The sequence below is a fragment of the Lytechinus variegatus genome, chromosome 6, assembly GCF_018143015.1.
Source record: "Lytechinus variegatus isolate NC3 chromosome 6, Lvar_3.0, whole genome shotgun sequence".
NCBI lineage: Eukaryota > Metazoa > Echinodermata > Echinoidea > Temnopleuroida > Toxopneustidae > Lytechinus > Lytechinus variegatus.
In genome coordinates, this window is record NC_054745.1 from 46,380,321 (window position 1) to 46,396,628 (window position 16,308).

Here is a 16,308-nt window from a genome sequence, read left to right on the forward strand (position 1 = left end):
ACCTTTGGAACAAGTTGGCTTTTGTGAAAACAGAAAAATCAGAGAATAAGATCAAATAAATTTTTAGAAAAATTGGACTAGTAATTGGAAAGTTATGAACATTTAAATATTGCGATCACTAATGCTATGGAGATCCTTAAATTGGCAATGCGATAACTATTTGTGATGTCATATGTGAACAACTTTCCCTTTGATGGACTTTAAACAGTTCATAGTGTAAGGTTAAGAAATACATTTGGAATAGTAGAAATAATATAAGTTCTTAGTCAGCAAACTCAATTATCAAACTGAAGAGGAAATAGTGAAACTAAGACGCAAATGAATAGAACTGTAACCGAAGAAGTCTGGTAGTGCACTGTTTAATATCTGGGCTGCTTTGCCTCAGCTAAAATCCAAATCATTCTATAATTTACATAAATATTTAAATTAGAAATAACAACCAATCAAACTAAAGAAAATGGAAGGATCGAACTAAAATGTAAGAACCCAATTCATAAGATAAACCAATAAGGAATGAGATGAGATGGCAAAGATGTCTGGTGATTATGTAATAATGTAAGTAGAAACTAAGGAGTCAGGTAAGGGATGGAATGAGTAGAACACCAGAAGAGAGAATAGAGAGGAATGAAGATGACAAAAGAGAATTTGAGGACAGGCATTCAGAGAAGAATGAATGAATGACAACTGATTATCATTAAACTCAAATAACCCAAGTTCAGACTGCAAGGGCAGTGCTGAAAAGAAATGCAAATGAAGTCAAGTCCAGACAGAACAGAAATGTACAACAGCTGAAGAATAAAGGAAATAAACAAAATAGCAAAATGACAAAATAACCATCCTACAATAGTGAAACTATCCAAAAGGGGCGCACCAATAAACTCATTCGACGCGTAAGAGAATGGGCCCAAATTCTTGAACATTCTTCCTATTTGCATAATTTTCAAATAGGGTGTGCTCACTGAAGAATTAGACATCGGGATTTTTAAAAATAAAACTCAAATCAAATGAACTATGCAAGAAGGTTTGTTACAGATATCCACAGCAAGCAAGTGAACCGAAACATCTTTTCAGATTCCACATGTTCATTAGATCGTGAATGTCCAATAAAATTGCCCGAAAGTAGTTGGAGCATGTCAATTGGTCATGAACATAATAGAAAAAAAAAGATGAAATGAGATGATTTCATTGCTCAAAATGAAACAATACTTACCAAGGAAAGTTATTTCCATTAAATGTTCATTGAACCGTGAAATGATGAATATTGTTGACGATATTCTTCCTCAAAATAAATGTCATCATATTCGATTTTTTTTTACCACTAGATATGTGCGAAAAGTCCAATTTTAGCTTATTTGGAGTCGTGTTTATTCATCCGTGAAATGTAGCGAAAATGTGTAGGGGAAGGCGGGGTAAGTTGTGACAGTTTTTGCTTTTTGCATGTTAGAATTGATATGATTAATAATCTTGTCGAAATAAGTACCTTGCCTTGAAATTTAATTCTTCTGAAATATTTTCCACCTATATATAACTCTCTATCCCCACACTGAAAGTCATCGTGACCTTTGAAAAAAAACGATGTCAAATGGCCCAACTTGCCCCATATATGGGGTAAGTTTGAGCCACCTTCTGGGGTAAGTTGAGCCACAAAAACTATGTACAAAATGTATGAGGGGAGAACCAGCATGTCAATTTTTTGTTTAAAGTCTTTTCACTTGCTAATTCTCTATAAATACTAACATTCTTTAAAAGGAAAAGAGCAGCCATGTAAATTTACTCCTTTCAGCCAGCATTTCAATCGATTTTTATGGTTTGTTTGTTTTTTAAGATACATTACCATAGGAATTACCATGGCTCAACTTGCCCCATGCTGTTTGGCTCAACTTACCCCAGTCCGAACTTAGTGCGATAATTTTGTATCCACACATTTATTATGCATCCATCATATAAAAGACTATGACAAGAATGAAGATCCATATCTGGACTAATAATGTTGTTATCATGTCTTTATTATATTTAAAGACGTGTGTGTTTATAAAGCAGTTATCTATTTCACACTCTTTTTTACTTTTTTGGCTGAAATTCATATTTTTCCCTCTAAAAAACTACTTTTTGTTTCAAAGTTGAAAACAATATGGTGGGGTTAGGGGTTATGCTATGGGTCATCAATACATGACACCACCACAATGTCTGACTCATTCATTATTGGCCTGGGGCTGGTGGCTCAACTTGCCCCTATGCTCAACTTACCCCGCCTTCCCCTATTGTATTCTAGAAAGTACCTTTTGCAAGCCTTCTCAACAATTAGGATTAAAAAATTAGGAATTATTTCCAATAAAATGTAACCATAGTCATGATGTTAGCCTTGTGGCTTTTAAAAAGTGCAAATTTTGCCTTCTTACTCACTAAAGCGTGACATAAGATATGTCCATAACATACACTCAGAGGATAGCTTATAAAAGTACAAGCTCATTTAAAATTATTTTCGAAACCCCTCCTGGTTCAGAAATTACTGTTGGCAAAATTTCTTGCTTGTCAGGATTTTCTGAACTTAACAACAAAAATGTCCCCTTGAATTCCAGATCCGCCCCTTCTGTGGGGTACGTCGAAAATTGACTTTACTGGTACTCCGTTTCTCTTTTTACTGTAAGGTCGGGAGAAATGAACAAAAGAAACATCATTGTTATTACTTAAGATATTAAAATATTACTTTCTTTGAATTGATTATTATAGCAAGTAGGTTGCTGAAGTTACCTCAATTAAATGAGATTGTCTAGTTAAGGTAAGTAACTACACTTACTTAAATGAATATCAATATACTAAGCGGCGCGGATAATATTAAGGGACAATGTAAATATCAACGAGATTCCCCGGATGTTACGTTTACGTTGAACTATTGGGGTAAGCCCGCTAGTCATAAGGAACGCTAGTCAAAATGATCAGTATTTATAACGTGTAAATTCCTATACACAAAGGTTCGCTAGTAATAAAAGGGGAGTGGGTCATGAAATCATAAGGACCGTAAGTCATACGTTTCGATATTCATAATGCAAGATGAGGATCATCATTCATAAACGCAAGGGTCACTAGTAATAATAGTATAAGTGGGTCGCTAATCATAATAAGATAATAGGATGGTCGCCAGTCATAATATGGCAAAATAGTCGCTCGTCATAGAAGAAGGGTGTTGCTAGTTATGATAGAAGATTTGCAACCCTCTTCTATTATGACTAGCCACCCTTTTCTCCTATTATGACCGGCGAAAATCTACTTTTATGAATAGCGACCCGTATTGGCGACCCTCTTCTCTTATTATGGCTGTCGACTCTCTTATGATTAGTGACCCTCTTATATGACGATTAGTTATGTTAATATTGGACCATTTTCCTTATAATTAGTGACCCCACCCCTTTCTTCATTATGAATAGCGACCCTCGTCATTGATTATCACTAGCGACCAATATGAAGATTATGATATCATCATTATGATTAGTGACCATTATAACTATTGTGATTATTACGATTGGCGGGTGATATGATTGGCTGCTCTTATATTCATGTGACGTCTTCATATGCGAGCAGCTTCCAAACAACTCCTTTTCCTAATATCGAACATTATGAATGCAAATATTTTTCTTATAGAAGGGGTAGATGTGTCTGATAGCACAACACAAATAAAAATCAAAATGTTTTTTTTTTTTGGGGGGGGGGAAGAAAATAGCGTTTTGTGGAATTCATATCACACAATATGAATGTTTTGTATTATTCATAATGATCAACTTACCACATTGACAGGTATCACGTGTGTAGGCATTCCACAGCAAAGACCATTGCAACAAAATGCAGAACCCACAATACCTAGAACACACTCGATTAAACCAATGACCCCTAGGACTCCGTGGAGGATAACAGCTTCCTGATCGATAAAAAGAAACAACAATCTTAATGCCAAGATTAGCCATTTGCCTCTTATTCAACATGATTTGATTTGTCTTTAACTAGACCGATGAATGATGATGATGATCATGGGTGTACGTCAGTGTTAATAGTGGGGGATGAGTGACACAAATCTTGTTCTTCAGGAATTTTTTAAAGATATATTTTAGGGTGCCAGTGGCGTCTACATTTTTTTACTGAGACAGATACGGCATACAGGGCAAAATTTACATCTAAAAAAACTACGAGCGAGCAAAGAAAGCGAGTAATAATTTTGACATGTTTCAAACAAAAAGATAAACTTTGTGGTAGATTTTGACTTGATATCACTGGCGTAAATCCTGGGGAATGGGGGATATACCCCCCCCCCACTTTTCGAGGAGGGGGGTGGCCTGTGCCAACATCCCCCACTTTTTACGAAAGAAATAAAAAAAAATCACAAGAAACAATTGTTTTATTGGTGAAAATTCTTCCTGAAATACCGGTTAACAAATAAAACAATATCATTAAATCATAAAATGCAAATAAAGAGCCAGTTAACCATTTCCAAACGAAATACTTATGTCCTTGTTATAACATTGAAGAGAAACAAACCCCCGTTTCTTCCAATTTATCAATGTTGGGGTCTTTGGGAAGGGATTAAGATGGAATGTCAAAAATTTGAATGTAATCTCTAATAAAACCATTAAATCATCATGAGGTAAAAAAGAGAATAATATTGGAGGGTTATTTGCCATATGGACATACAGTGGCGTAACTACGGCGGGGGGCATGGGGGGACAAATCCCCCCCCCCCATTGGCTGACCAAAAAAAAGCAGGGAAAGGGGGAAAAGGAGAAAAGAAGAGAAACGTAGTGGGAAAAAGAAAATATTATTCAATATAATGTTATATTATATCATAATTATGTTATGTTACATTACATAAGAAACATTTTTTATCATAACTTTATGAAACATTGTTCCTGGTGATCGCATTGTCTGTTTAACGAGATCCTGTTGTACTAAAACATCCCGTTTTCAAGTCAATGTAAACCAAATATATTTCATAGCACTTGAGTAATCACTGTTTTATGTAGTGACATATGCTTCTCTTACATGACTCAAAAAGTTATTGCCCCTTGTTAAGGTCTTCGTATATATGAAACATTTCCTGACCGTGACTACGTTCGCATTAGTGGATTGGTGAGATATGTCTGCTCTTCATGAATTCCTAAAATCAGTCCTTAAAATGTCCCTTCTTCTGATCTCAATAACAAAAATGTTCAACTCGCGCTTCGCGCTCGCATCATTTGGTTAATGAAATACGTATGGTCCTAGTTAATTCCTACAAACATGACAAAGAAACCTTAGAATGCCCCACTTCAGGTCTGAATTATCTAAATTTTCAGCTAGCGCTTCGCGCTTGCAATATTTGATTAGTGAGATGCATATGACAATCATGATTGCAATGACTACAAAAGTGCTTCATGTGTTCAGATGTAATTCTAATAAAATTAGCAAGCGCTTGGCACTCGCATTAGATGACTATGGTGAGATATGCATATTTTAATGGATTTCTAAAATATATTCCTTAAAATCTCGCTGTTTATGGTCAAAATATACGAAAACTTCAGCTCGCGCTTCGCGCTCGCATTGTTTAGCGAGACAGGTACCTATCGTGATTACACAAATTTGATTATAATATCCCTTTTTAGGTGTGAATATACAAAAATGTCAGCTCGCGCTTCGCACTCGTATTATTTGATCAGTGAGATACATATCTGTTTAATGACATTGTCCTTAAAATTTCTTTATTAGGTCAGGATAACTGAGCGCCCTTCGCGCGCTCACTAAGTGATTTAAGATTTTTGCTGGTGCCCCCCCCCCCATTGCTGTGAGCTACGGTACGCCACTGTTGACATATCAATGACAATTCCTTGCATATCTAAAAACATGATTGCATCAACACCCATCAACACGGATTTACGCTAGTGCTTCATATTTAATGTATAAATAAATACGTATGTGGGCTATGGTATGTATATATATATATATATATATATATATATATATATTTATATATATATATATATATATATATATATATATATATATATATATATATACCATAGCCCACATCTGTATTTCGGCGGGGATGGAGTCTGTGAAGGGTTTTGTTTGGTCCATGGTCCCCCTTTAGCCCACATCTGTTTTTCGGCGGGATGGAGTCCGTGAAGGGTTTTGTTGGGTCCCTGGCCCCTCTATAGCCCACATCTGTATTTCGGCGGGGATGGGGTCCATATGAATGAGTATATCATGTTAGCTTTATTTCTAAAACACGACTAGTTACTACGTACATTAATGACTAGATGATTAATGCAACATGGCAATTAGTCATTTTGAAGACTCTTGTCGGCTTTTATTGTTATTTTATTTATAAGCCCTCTTACATTCGAATTTTCTTTTTTCTTTCATCTGTTACCCTCTTATTTACCTCATGAACCGGGAAAAATAACACAAACACAAAGTAAGATTGGAAAATTATGGGCACACCCTCATCCACTTGTATGCAGAGAGGGGTAAATTAAAAATAAAGTAATGTTAGGTATAACACACAAACATGAACATTTATTCTATTTCATTCTTATGTTTTCTTTATTTCTCCCTTCACCTCTTTTAACAATGTCAGAAAAGGGTGATTTCATTTAATACTAATAAAAAAAAATCGAGAATAATAAAAATATAGCCGTCATCATGCATATATACGACTATCTATACTACATCATCATGATAATATGGTATCAGGATTGAATCCAATTAAAGTAACATTAAGTTGCATTCGAATCGGCATTATAAATTATACAAATCAACAATATATAATAAAAAAAAACATAAATGAGAATTTTAATTATGTACACGAAAGAAGGCGTAAAACCCATAAATCAATGGACTTGTGTGGGGATACGTCTGTGACACTGTATAAATAAACTACAGTGCGTATCGATAAAAAAGTTTACATTTTGAAAAAGTCTCGAGAATTGGAAAATATACAACATAAAAATATTTTTTTTCACATATATTATAGGGTTTGAGTCTCGTCTATCAAATTAAAGTAAACATTTTTACAGAATGTTAAATTTTTCGAGAGTACTTTCCATTTTTGTTAAGTTTGCAGAAGTCGGTTTTTAGAAAACAAGCGAAACCAAGCTGACCATGCAATACATTTCTTAAGCGTTTTAGGAAATTGAAAAAAAAATCAGATACGTTTGAACATTTTGTGACAACTTTCCCACCCAAATTACATTTTAACCCTAGGGAAGCACGATATTTGCCTCTTTGTGCCAGCTAGATCTGAGGACATAAATTATCGTAAACAAAAATATACTTCAGACATCTCGAGCATTTTAAAAGTTTGTATCGTTTCATTTTAATACATGTTTCTCTTCACTTTTTTTCAAGTTTGACGATGATCAACAGGAGGAAAATGAAGCCTAATCCATTTCATATGAATCACTGCTCCATGTAAAGCAGATATCATCAATGTGTGGGAGGGGGTGGGGCATAATGGCATTCTATTAAGTGTTTTGGGGCGAGGAAACAAGCTAGTTAAAAAGGTAAAGATAGCTTCAAATCAATCTTCCGAGTCCGTCTACTTTAATTCATATAATGATTTTTTTTAAGCTTTGATCAAATCATTTTTAATGCACGTTGTATGGTGGTGCTCACTCAAGCGGAAATATTTTAAATTAGGTATATCGTGACTTGCTTAAAGAGATCTGTAACGATGTTCCAATGTAGAAAAAGCTTTAGGATATTTCAAATTTTACAACATTTGTGACACGCAATATACAATAAACAAAGAGAATGGCTGAAAAAAACGAGAATAAGCACTTTTCGCTCAACGACGGAAACGGATTTTTACGACCTAGTTGACTTTGAATGAGACTTTTAGCCCTATCATAAAGAAAATGTTGACTTTCGCAACCATTACGGGGACATTAGACCTGCTGTTTGACATATCCGATTTGAGACGATTCTTCTTTTACAAACCATCGAGAGCCACAATATCGTCCTCGTAGAGCTCGAAAGCCCTTCTTTGATTATGGAAGCAGCAGTCAATCATCGCACCTCTAGATACATTTTTATATTAGGCCTATTGCAGTCTGTACAGGGAACCTATACCCAAAATAAGTTATCGATTTCCCATCAAAACAAGATTTTCATAAGAATAATGCATTCCGGGTTTCAACATAAAAATACAATCTGAAAAGCATAACCATCTAGGTATAATTTGTAATGTAAGAATAATTCGATATCTAATCCCCCGTTTAGGGGGAGAGTAAAACATAATGCCCACGGGGCATATGTCTTTCACATTATGTGCGAGAGTGCTTGCCATTTGTGTAGGCGGAGCCCAAAAAAAATCCGGAAAGATTTCAGACGGACTTTTCTGTACAGATATCAACGCATGCGAAATGGTTAAGCTGGAGAAGTGAACATGGTGAATATGACCCAAGGATTTAATTGCCAGCGATCCACCAATAAGCCAGTTCGTAGTTCCATTCAGCGCATGATCAGAAGATTCTGATCATTGGTACTAAATTGACATGCGGGTTTAATTTTTGTTGAGATAGGCACCAACTTTGATGTCTTGATTACTCTTTTATTCTTTTGATTTGTGTTTTTCATTACATCAAGAAAAGGCAAAAATGCGTCCACTGTTGTCATAACATTTTAACATGCAGAAAGTAGAAATGCACCAAAAACCTTATCAGATTGTTAATTTGGCTATTCTAGTCACATGGTCCATTTCTTCATCCTGCTATGTAAGGCATGTTTACATAATATCTTTCTTTGAAAGTCATTTGAACCAAATTGCCAATGAAGTAACTAAGAACTGTTCTATAATCCACGTAAGATGCAATATCGGTTCGATGGACTGTAATGATATTTAGGGGAAGGAGGGGTAAGTTGTGACACTTATTGCATTTTGCACGTTAGAATTGATATGACTAGTAATATTGTAGAAATAAGTACCTTACCTTTAAATTTGATTCTTGGGAAATATTTTTCACCTATATATAACTTTCTACCCCTACGCTGAATGTCATTGTGACCTTTGAAAAAACGATGTCAAATGGCTCAACTTGCCCAATATGTGGGGTAAGTTGTGCAACCGTCTGGGGTAGTTGAGCCCAGGCCCCCGAAGCTACCGCCATTTTGTTTAATCCATTAGAAGCTAAAATAAGCCCCCATTAATATTAATTTCGTACGATGCTCCCTCGTCAACTGTGGTTTTGTACGTGTATTAGACAATACGCACACCAGCGCAATGACAAAGGTCAACTTGGCAAATTTATTAATGTATTCATTTTGTTACGCGCTCGTGACGCGAAGGATTCAGCGAATCAAGCAAGCGCAAATCTGAGACGATACGTTGCGCTTTATAAAGTATCGATATCACAAGCGATATCACTTAAAAACAAAACAATGTATTATTGCGTCTTATAGGCCTATGCTAATTCTAAAAGGGAAGATGAAAAGAGTAGATCAAGTCGCGATTAGGTAAAAAGGTGGAGGTGGGGTGGGGGCAAATCATGGTTATTACAATGATGGTATTCATTTTCACTGGTTGAGTATGAATACTGAAAAAAATAACTTTCACCACTAAAAGAGTCATTTCTTGTTAAAAATTTAATTTGGAGAAGTAAAAAAAAAAATTACACTGAGCTATTTAAACATCGCTATTATTGTGATAACCGTGGGAACCTTGATTATGATTGGTATTCGTAGTTACCATACTTGTAACTCATGATGAAACGGGCCCCAGTTTATCATGCTCAATATGTTTCCTGTCCCCTTTATTCTCCAGCATTTCTTACTCTGTTTTTTTTTTCCATTTATTTTCCCACTCATGTTCTTTTGTGACGCCTTTCTCCTACATATGAAGAGCTCACTTTTAAAAGGGGTTAGGTCCATTTTTAATCAAATTTGATTTTTATGTCTTAATTGATTTTTAGTAGCTCTATAAGATGATACCATACAAAAGTTGAAATTCCCATAAAAAGGTGAACTAAAAAAAGAAAATTCACTTTTTTCAAAAGGGGTTAGGTCCATTCATAATTTTTCTGGAAAATAATATCTTAAAAAAATATGAAGATAAGTAGATTTCTTTTATACCCAATTTTGAATTTCTAATGGTAGGGTTTCATGAAAATTCATTTTCGCATAAGAATATTGCAATATGGGAGAATAAAAAAAATATTTTCTTGGAGTGGCCCTAGCCCCTTTTGCAACTTAACTTTTCATATATTTCCTTATTTTCCCACTTGTTATCTGTCTCCTGGTTTCCAAAAATCTCGTCTTATTTCTCTTCCACCCCTTTTGTTCCTACTTCCAACACTAGCTCTCTCATCACCCCCTCTAAATTATCTCTTCATAATTATGTGCCCCTCCATTTCTTTCTCATCTCTTTTCAACCCACTTCTCATCACTCTTTCCCTCTCTCGATCTCCGTCTCACTTTGAATTTTGCCAATTCCAAATCCCTTTCATTTTAGCTCGGTACAAATACTATATGAACACAAATGAAAGAATTTTCTGGTTAGTGGTGAATTTTATTAATTATCCAGAAAAAAATCACATTATCAGAGGATTAAGCTTTACCTTTTTCTTAAGCGTATGTTAATAGTTTGAACCAAAATAAATATGTTTTTGTATGCTGGGGGGGCACAATTCCCCCTACTTTTTGAAGCACTGAAAAGTGCCTTTTTATGCAAGAAAATGCCCCCTCACGAACGTGTACTGTGTCCCTTTCACCTGATGAGAACCTGTTTTAGGTAATACCAATTAGTGCTCTTCCTTATATGCAATTTTTCACCCAAAAATGCCCCCCACGTATTCTGTGCACTTCCATCTGAGAGCCCGTTTCATGTAATACAAAGTGCCCCCTCGCCTTCTTGAAAGTGCCCTTTCTTGAATCACTGCCCCCTTTTACCCAAGAAGAGCGCTTCTAAAGAATTTGTTCTGAGCCCCTTTCACTTGAGAAGGATCTGTTTTATGGTCACAATGACGAGTGCCCTTTGAAACAAGAAAACAATATTTTCATTTCTATAATATACTTCTGAAGGAAATCCTGTGTGCATTAAGTTTAATAATTCATGTGAGTGGGGTATATAAGCAGGTTCGTACAGATGGAGGGGGGGGGGGCCTTGAAGGACTCTTGCCCATAGGCGGTGGAAGCGGTGGGATAGGGGGACCTGTCCCCCCTAAATTTGAGGTGGGGGACAGTCCCCCCTCCTAAATTTTTTGTTGAGAATCTTTTTTTTTTGCTCGTCAATTTTTTTTCCTGCGTCCCCCCTAAATTCAGGTAGACCCCCCCTTAAAATTGTTGTGCCCCCCCCTAAAATTGTGGTTGACAACCTTTTTTTTTACTGGAAATTTTTGTTGTCCCTTCTAAGATTTAGGTGGATAAATTCAGGTGGACCCCCCTAAATTTTTTGCCTTCCGCAGCCAATGCTCTTGCCCCCCCCCCAAAAAAAAAACGACCAAGGGGAAAAAAAGAAAAAGGAAAGCAAAGGGTGAAATATATCATTTTGAATATTTTGTCGAAATCTATCACAAAATTGGATATTTGTTTTTAAAATGTCAAAATTTGGCTTGCTCGCAACTTTTTAATAATTTCACATAAAACAGCATTTCCCTGTGCCCCCCCCCCCCACTTTCAAGCAACTTCAATCCGCTGCTCCTATTTGTATGTTTATAGCTTCTCTTTTTGCAACCAATTTTAATGAAAATCAATAAGAAATTTCATACGTCATGAATTTGGGTTGTGATAATAATTTTTTTTTTAATTGGACTTGGAAAAAAAAACCTTTCCATCTTCATCACGTGGTTCCTAAGTCTTCAATGTTGAATAGTTGGATTTCTTGAATGAAAACATCTGTTACACCAGTCCTGCAGATTGAAAAAAATAGAGAAAGAAAATCAATTAAATTGTCATGATTTATAAAACAAATGTTTTAAGAAAAGTGAGACTATGCATAGGTATATATGTTTCTTTAACACATACCATAGGAAATCTTACTTCTAATTATAAAGTTGTACTTCTATAAAGCATATCACTTAAACATGTTCTCTGCAGTTTACATACCACTCTCCATTCTAACTACAGGTACTCTTCGAAAAAAATGACAGAGATTTTTTGTAAATATGAATATATAAATTAACATATGTAAATTATATGAATAGTCAGAATTTGATATGTTTTGTTGCACAGAATATTTTGATCTGTAATTAAAAACGACACTAACTATAATCTAGAAACAAAATTGAAATGGGTTTTCAAAGGCAGGTCTATTTGTTGCCAAAAATATGTGAACAACCTCCATTATCAAAAATAATCACTAACTAACTCACTCACTCACTCATAACTGCTGTAGTTTGTATTTCTCTCTGTGGTCCAGGCACTGTTCTATTAGGCCTACTTCACCAATTATTTATCATCATCAATCACCTCCATGGAAATTGTCAAATTGCATCATCCTATTAGACAAAATGTAAAACCAAAAAATATCGTAAATCTACAAATATGAATATCACACTAAAGAACGAATAAAATGAATTTTATAAAATATAACTCATGAAAAATAAATATTGCTTTGTTTATAAACAAATAGGAAATAAAAAGGCAATTTAATTACTAGTAGATCAAGGACATGTCCTAATTTTACATGTTTTATAAATTTGCCCAAAGTACATAACTTTTGACATTGGTTCTACTTTAGACTCGAGAGCCTGTATATTTAAGAAGTGTATGTTCCGTACAGATCCTACCTCTTTGTGGCTCAGGTTATTTTTATTTAATGTAAACATGGTTAACATTCAATGCATGTAATGTATCTGTAATTTTGAATGGGTTAGTTTAACTTTTATACCTGGATGAGAATCTGCAAAATGATGCATGCACTTATGATCATCATCTTGAACCATACAGGTAGACTTCTATACTGTTTTTCTTGTCCTTCAAACTCAACCTGTTTGTGAAAGAAAAGAGAGTACAATAATAAGAAGTGATATTTTTCATGGCCGTATGTATAGGGGAGGGATTTGGGTAAGAGATGAAATGTGAAAACCTTCATCAAAAAAAGAATTGCATGACATCCTTCAATTTTATTTTAGAAAATGCACAAAACGGCCATAGGCCTAGGTAATATTGGTTACTTCTGGCCCTCGCTTTCTGAATTTTAGGTTTCTCTAAATTTTTTCAAATGTCTGCCCTCCCCCCCCAAAAAAAGAAACATCTGCATCTTTTTATTTCCGAATCTTATTTCATTTGACTTTAACATAATATCATCTCATGCACTAGGTCTAGATCTATTTGTAAGAAAGTATAGATCTAGTCCAAGACTCAGAGCTGTGCAACAGCATTCGCGTATCTAAATTACTCGTAGGTCTAGATCTAGATAGTAACGATGGACTCTCGATCTATCTAGACCTAGAAAGTAAAGCTTTGGTTCTAAACTGAGATCTAGGCCTATATGGATTTGATGTCTTTTATTCCTGGCTAAAAGTTTAAACTTCATTGCCATTATTGACCAAGATTACATCTAGTCCTTGGTCCACTGACACTGACAGGCATAGGCCTACTCGTACATGTAAATGGAGTCGTTTAGGCCCAGACCTAGATCTAGGCCTAAATTACAGACCTAGATCATAAGCCCTGGGCCTGGGGTAAGTGTCGCGGGTTGGGAAAGTATAATTTAGATGACTCGATTTGAATTAGGTTGGCCTAGAATTAGAAAGCATCGATGAATAAAAGTGAAGTAGGCTACTGTAGGCCTAGATCTAAGTCTAAAATAATATTAATAAGAAGCAACAGTAACACTAGGCCTAGATCCTCTGTTAACCAAGTTAGAAATAAGATCTAACGTTAGGCCTATCTAGATCTAGGTCCTAGATCTAGCCTATTGATAATAAGACAAACATGCAGAGCAGCATATTATTTCGTACAGGAATAACCGTCGTTTCTGGGGATTTATTCAACAATTTCTGACATTTTTTTTACTATTCGTGAGTGAGCCAACACAGTTCAGCGGAACAACCAAAATAGAGAGACTGAAGCTTTTGGTCTAGGAGTCTAACTATAGACCCTATCCGGGACCCTATTTATAAATAACAATAAGTTAAAATGGGTGGGGGCTAAATGAAGAAGCCTGAAGTTATGCAAAATAAATTTGATATCTGAAACTGAAAGTGAGGATTCACACAATGACAGGCATTATATCTTCATCCACACTCCACTTCACAGTTTATTCCTGACTGGGTTTCGATCTACTGAAGATAGATGCAGATCTCCCTCTAGATCTAACGTTACAGTGTACAAAAAGAAGCTTCATTCTTCTTGCTTTAATCAATCGTGGGTTGGTCCTTGTTAATTGTCCAAACCGGCCCGAAATTCTCTAGCTCTCGATGCCCAATCGGCTAGTAGCCCGTACAAAATACATGTGGTTAACACATCAGCATAACCGCAACACTGCAAGCAACATACAGGCTGCACTGGGCGACGATGACAATCTAACTTCAATTTCAAAGACCAAATTCTGCTTTCCTTTAACAGAAGAATGATAGTAAACTCTCTAATTTGGTAGAGAAATAACCTAAGATCACAAAATACAGTGTGAAATTTGTAAATAGTCCACTGAATTAATGTGGTTATATCAATTTATACGTACTCACCGGAGTGTTCGTAGGTCCATTTTTGTGTGGAAAGTAAAGTTTCAGAATGAATAAATTAGATGACGTAATGAGGTCAAATGAATAATTACTTCTGTAACACGATACCACTAGTATCGATGACAAAGAATCGGGGAAATCGCGTATTAATGACGCTCTTAGCCAATGACAAGGCCGGAATATGAATATATTTACGCTCATGAATGTCAATGGGGGCTTATTTTTGTCTTCAAATGATCGCGGTAGGCGGAGTCTAATCACATTTGTTTTGTGCTGAACGCGCGCGCAGCTTTCGGTCTAGTAATATATTATAAGGTCTTTGGTTTAGCCTCAAAAACTATGTACAAAATGTATGCGGGAAGAACCAGGATGTCAACTTTGCATTTAAATAAATACATTTGCAAAGGCCCGGTGAATGGGCGATAATTAACTACATACACAATATGCATGCACTTGAGGCTTGGGCCCCGTTTAACAAAGAGCTACGATTGAGCCGATCATCGTAACTCTATGGAAATCCATCAGTGTCATAATTTTTTTCTACAGGAAATTTGCAAAATGTCCTTTGTAATCAAAGGAGAACACTCCAAATTGTCAAGAAATCAATGAATTTATGGATATGGATTCATGTTTAGAATTTTGTTTGAACAAACATGCATTTCATTTGTTGACTTTGCTGGCTTTCCATAGTTGTGATTGATTGGATCAATCGTAACTCTTTGTACAACGGGGCCCTGAGGTTCACATCAAAGTTAGATCGAAACCATCATACAATAAATGTGTATATATGTAGGGGAAGGCGGGGTAAGTTGTGACACTTTTTGCATTTTGCATGTTAGAATTGATATGACTAGTAATATTGTAGAAATAAGTACCTTGCCTTTAAATTTGATTCTTGGGAAATCTTTTTCACCTATAGATAACTTTCTACCCCCACACTGAAAGTCATCGTGACCTTTGAAAAAAAAAGCGATGTCAAATGGCTCAACTTGCCCCATCTGTGGGGTAAGTTGTGCCACCGTCTGGGGTAAGTTGAGCCACAAAAACTATGTACAAAATGTATGCAGGAAGAACCAGGATGTCAATTTTTCATTTAAAGTCTTTTCACTTGCTAATTCTCTATAAATACTAACATCTTCTAAAAGTAAAAAAAAACTGTCATGTGAATTTGCTCCTTTCTGCCTGCATATCAATGGCTTTTTACGTTTTCATTTTTTTATTATACATCACCATAAGAATTATCATGGCTCAACTTGCCCCATGTTGATTTGGCTTAAATTACCCCAGTCCAAACTTATTGCGATATTTTCACATCCACACATTTCTCATGCATTCATCATGTAAAAGACTATGACAAAAATGAAAATCCATACCTGGACTTACAATTTTTCCAATTAAGAAAACAAAAGAGAAAAGGAAAGTGATAAGGGTGAAATATAGGCCTATTTTTTCCAAATGTTGTGTCAAAATCTATCACAAACTTTGATTTTTAGTAATAAAAATGTCGAAATTTTTGCTCGCTCGCAACTTATCAATTTTACGCGATACGCCGTATCGTGCCCCCTCAAAATGTTTGGCTCATTACCACAATGGGACAACCCCTAAAAAATCAACTTCTTAGGCGTCGAAATAGCCCAGTCTATTTAGGGTTAAAGAGGGCGCC

At 35.6% G+C, this 16,308-nt stretch overlaps 1 protein-coding gene across 1 annotated transcript in view; it reads right to left on the reverse strand.

Moving 5' to 3' along the window:
* Nucleotides 1-2,197: 2,197 nt before the first annotated feature.
* Nucleotides 2,198-16,308, reverse strand: part of LOC121417543 — a 28,275-nt gene continuing 14,164 nt past the window's right edge. The window contains exons 5-6 of the mRNA XM_041611272.1: nt 3,782-3,913; nt 2,198-2,641 (exon numbers count right to left, since the gene is read on the reverse strand). Coding sequence (XP_041467206.1) covers nt 2,639-2,641; nt 3,782-3,913 — 135 coding nt within the window. The 3' untranslated portion in view covers nt 2,198-2,638. The remainder of the gene's footprint in view (nt 2,642-3,781; nt 3,914-16,308) is intronic.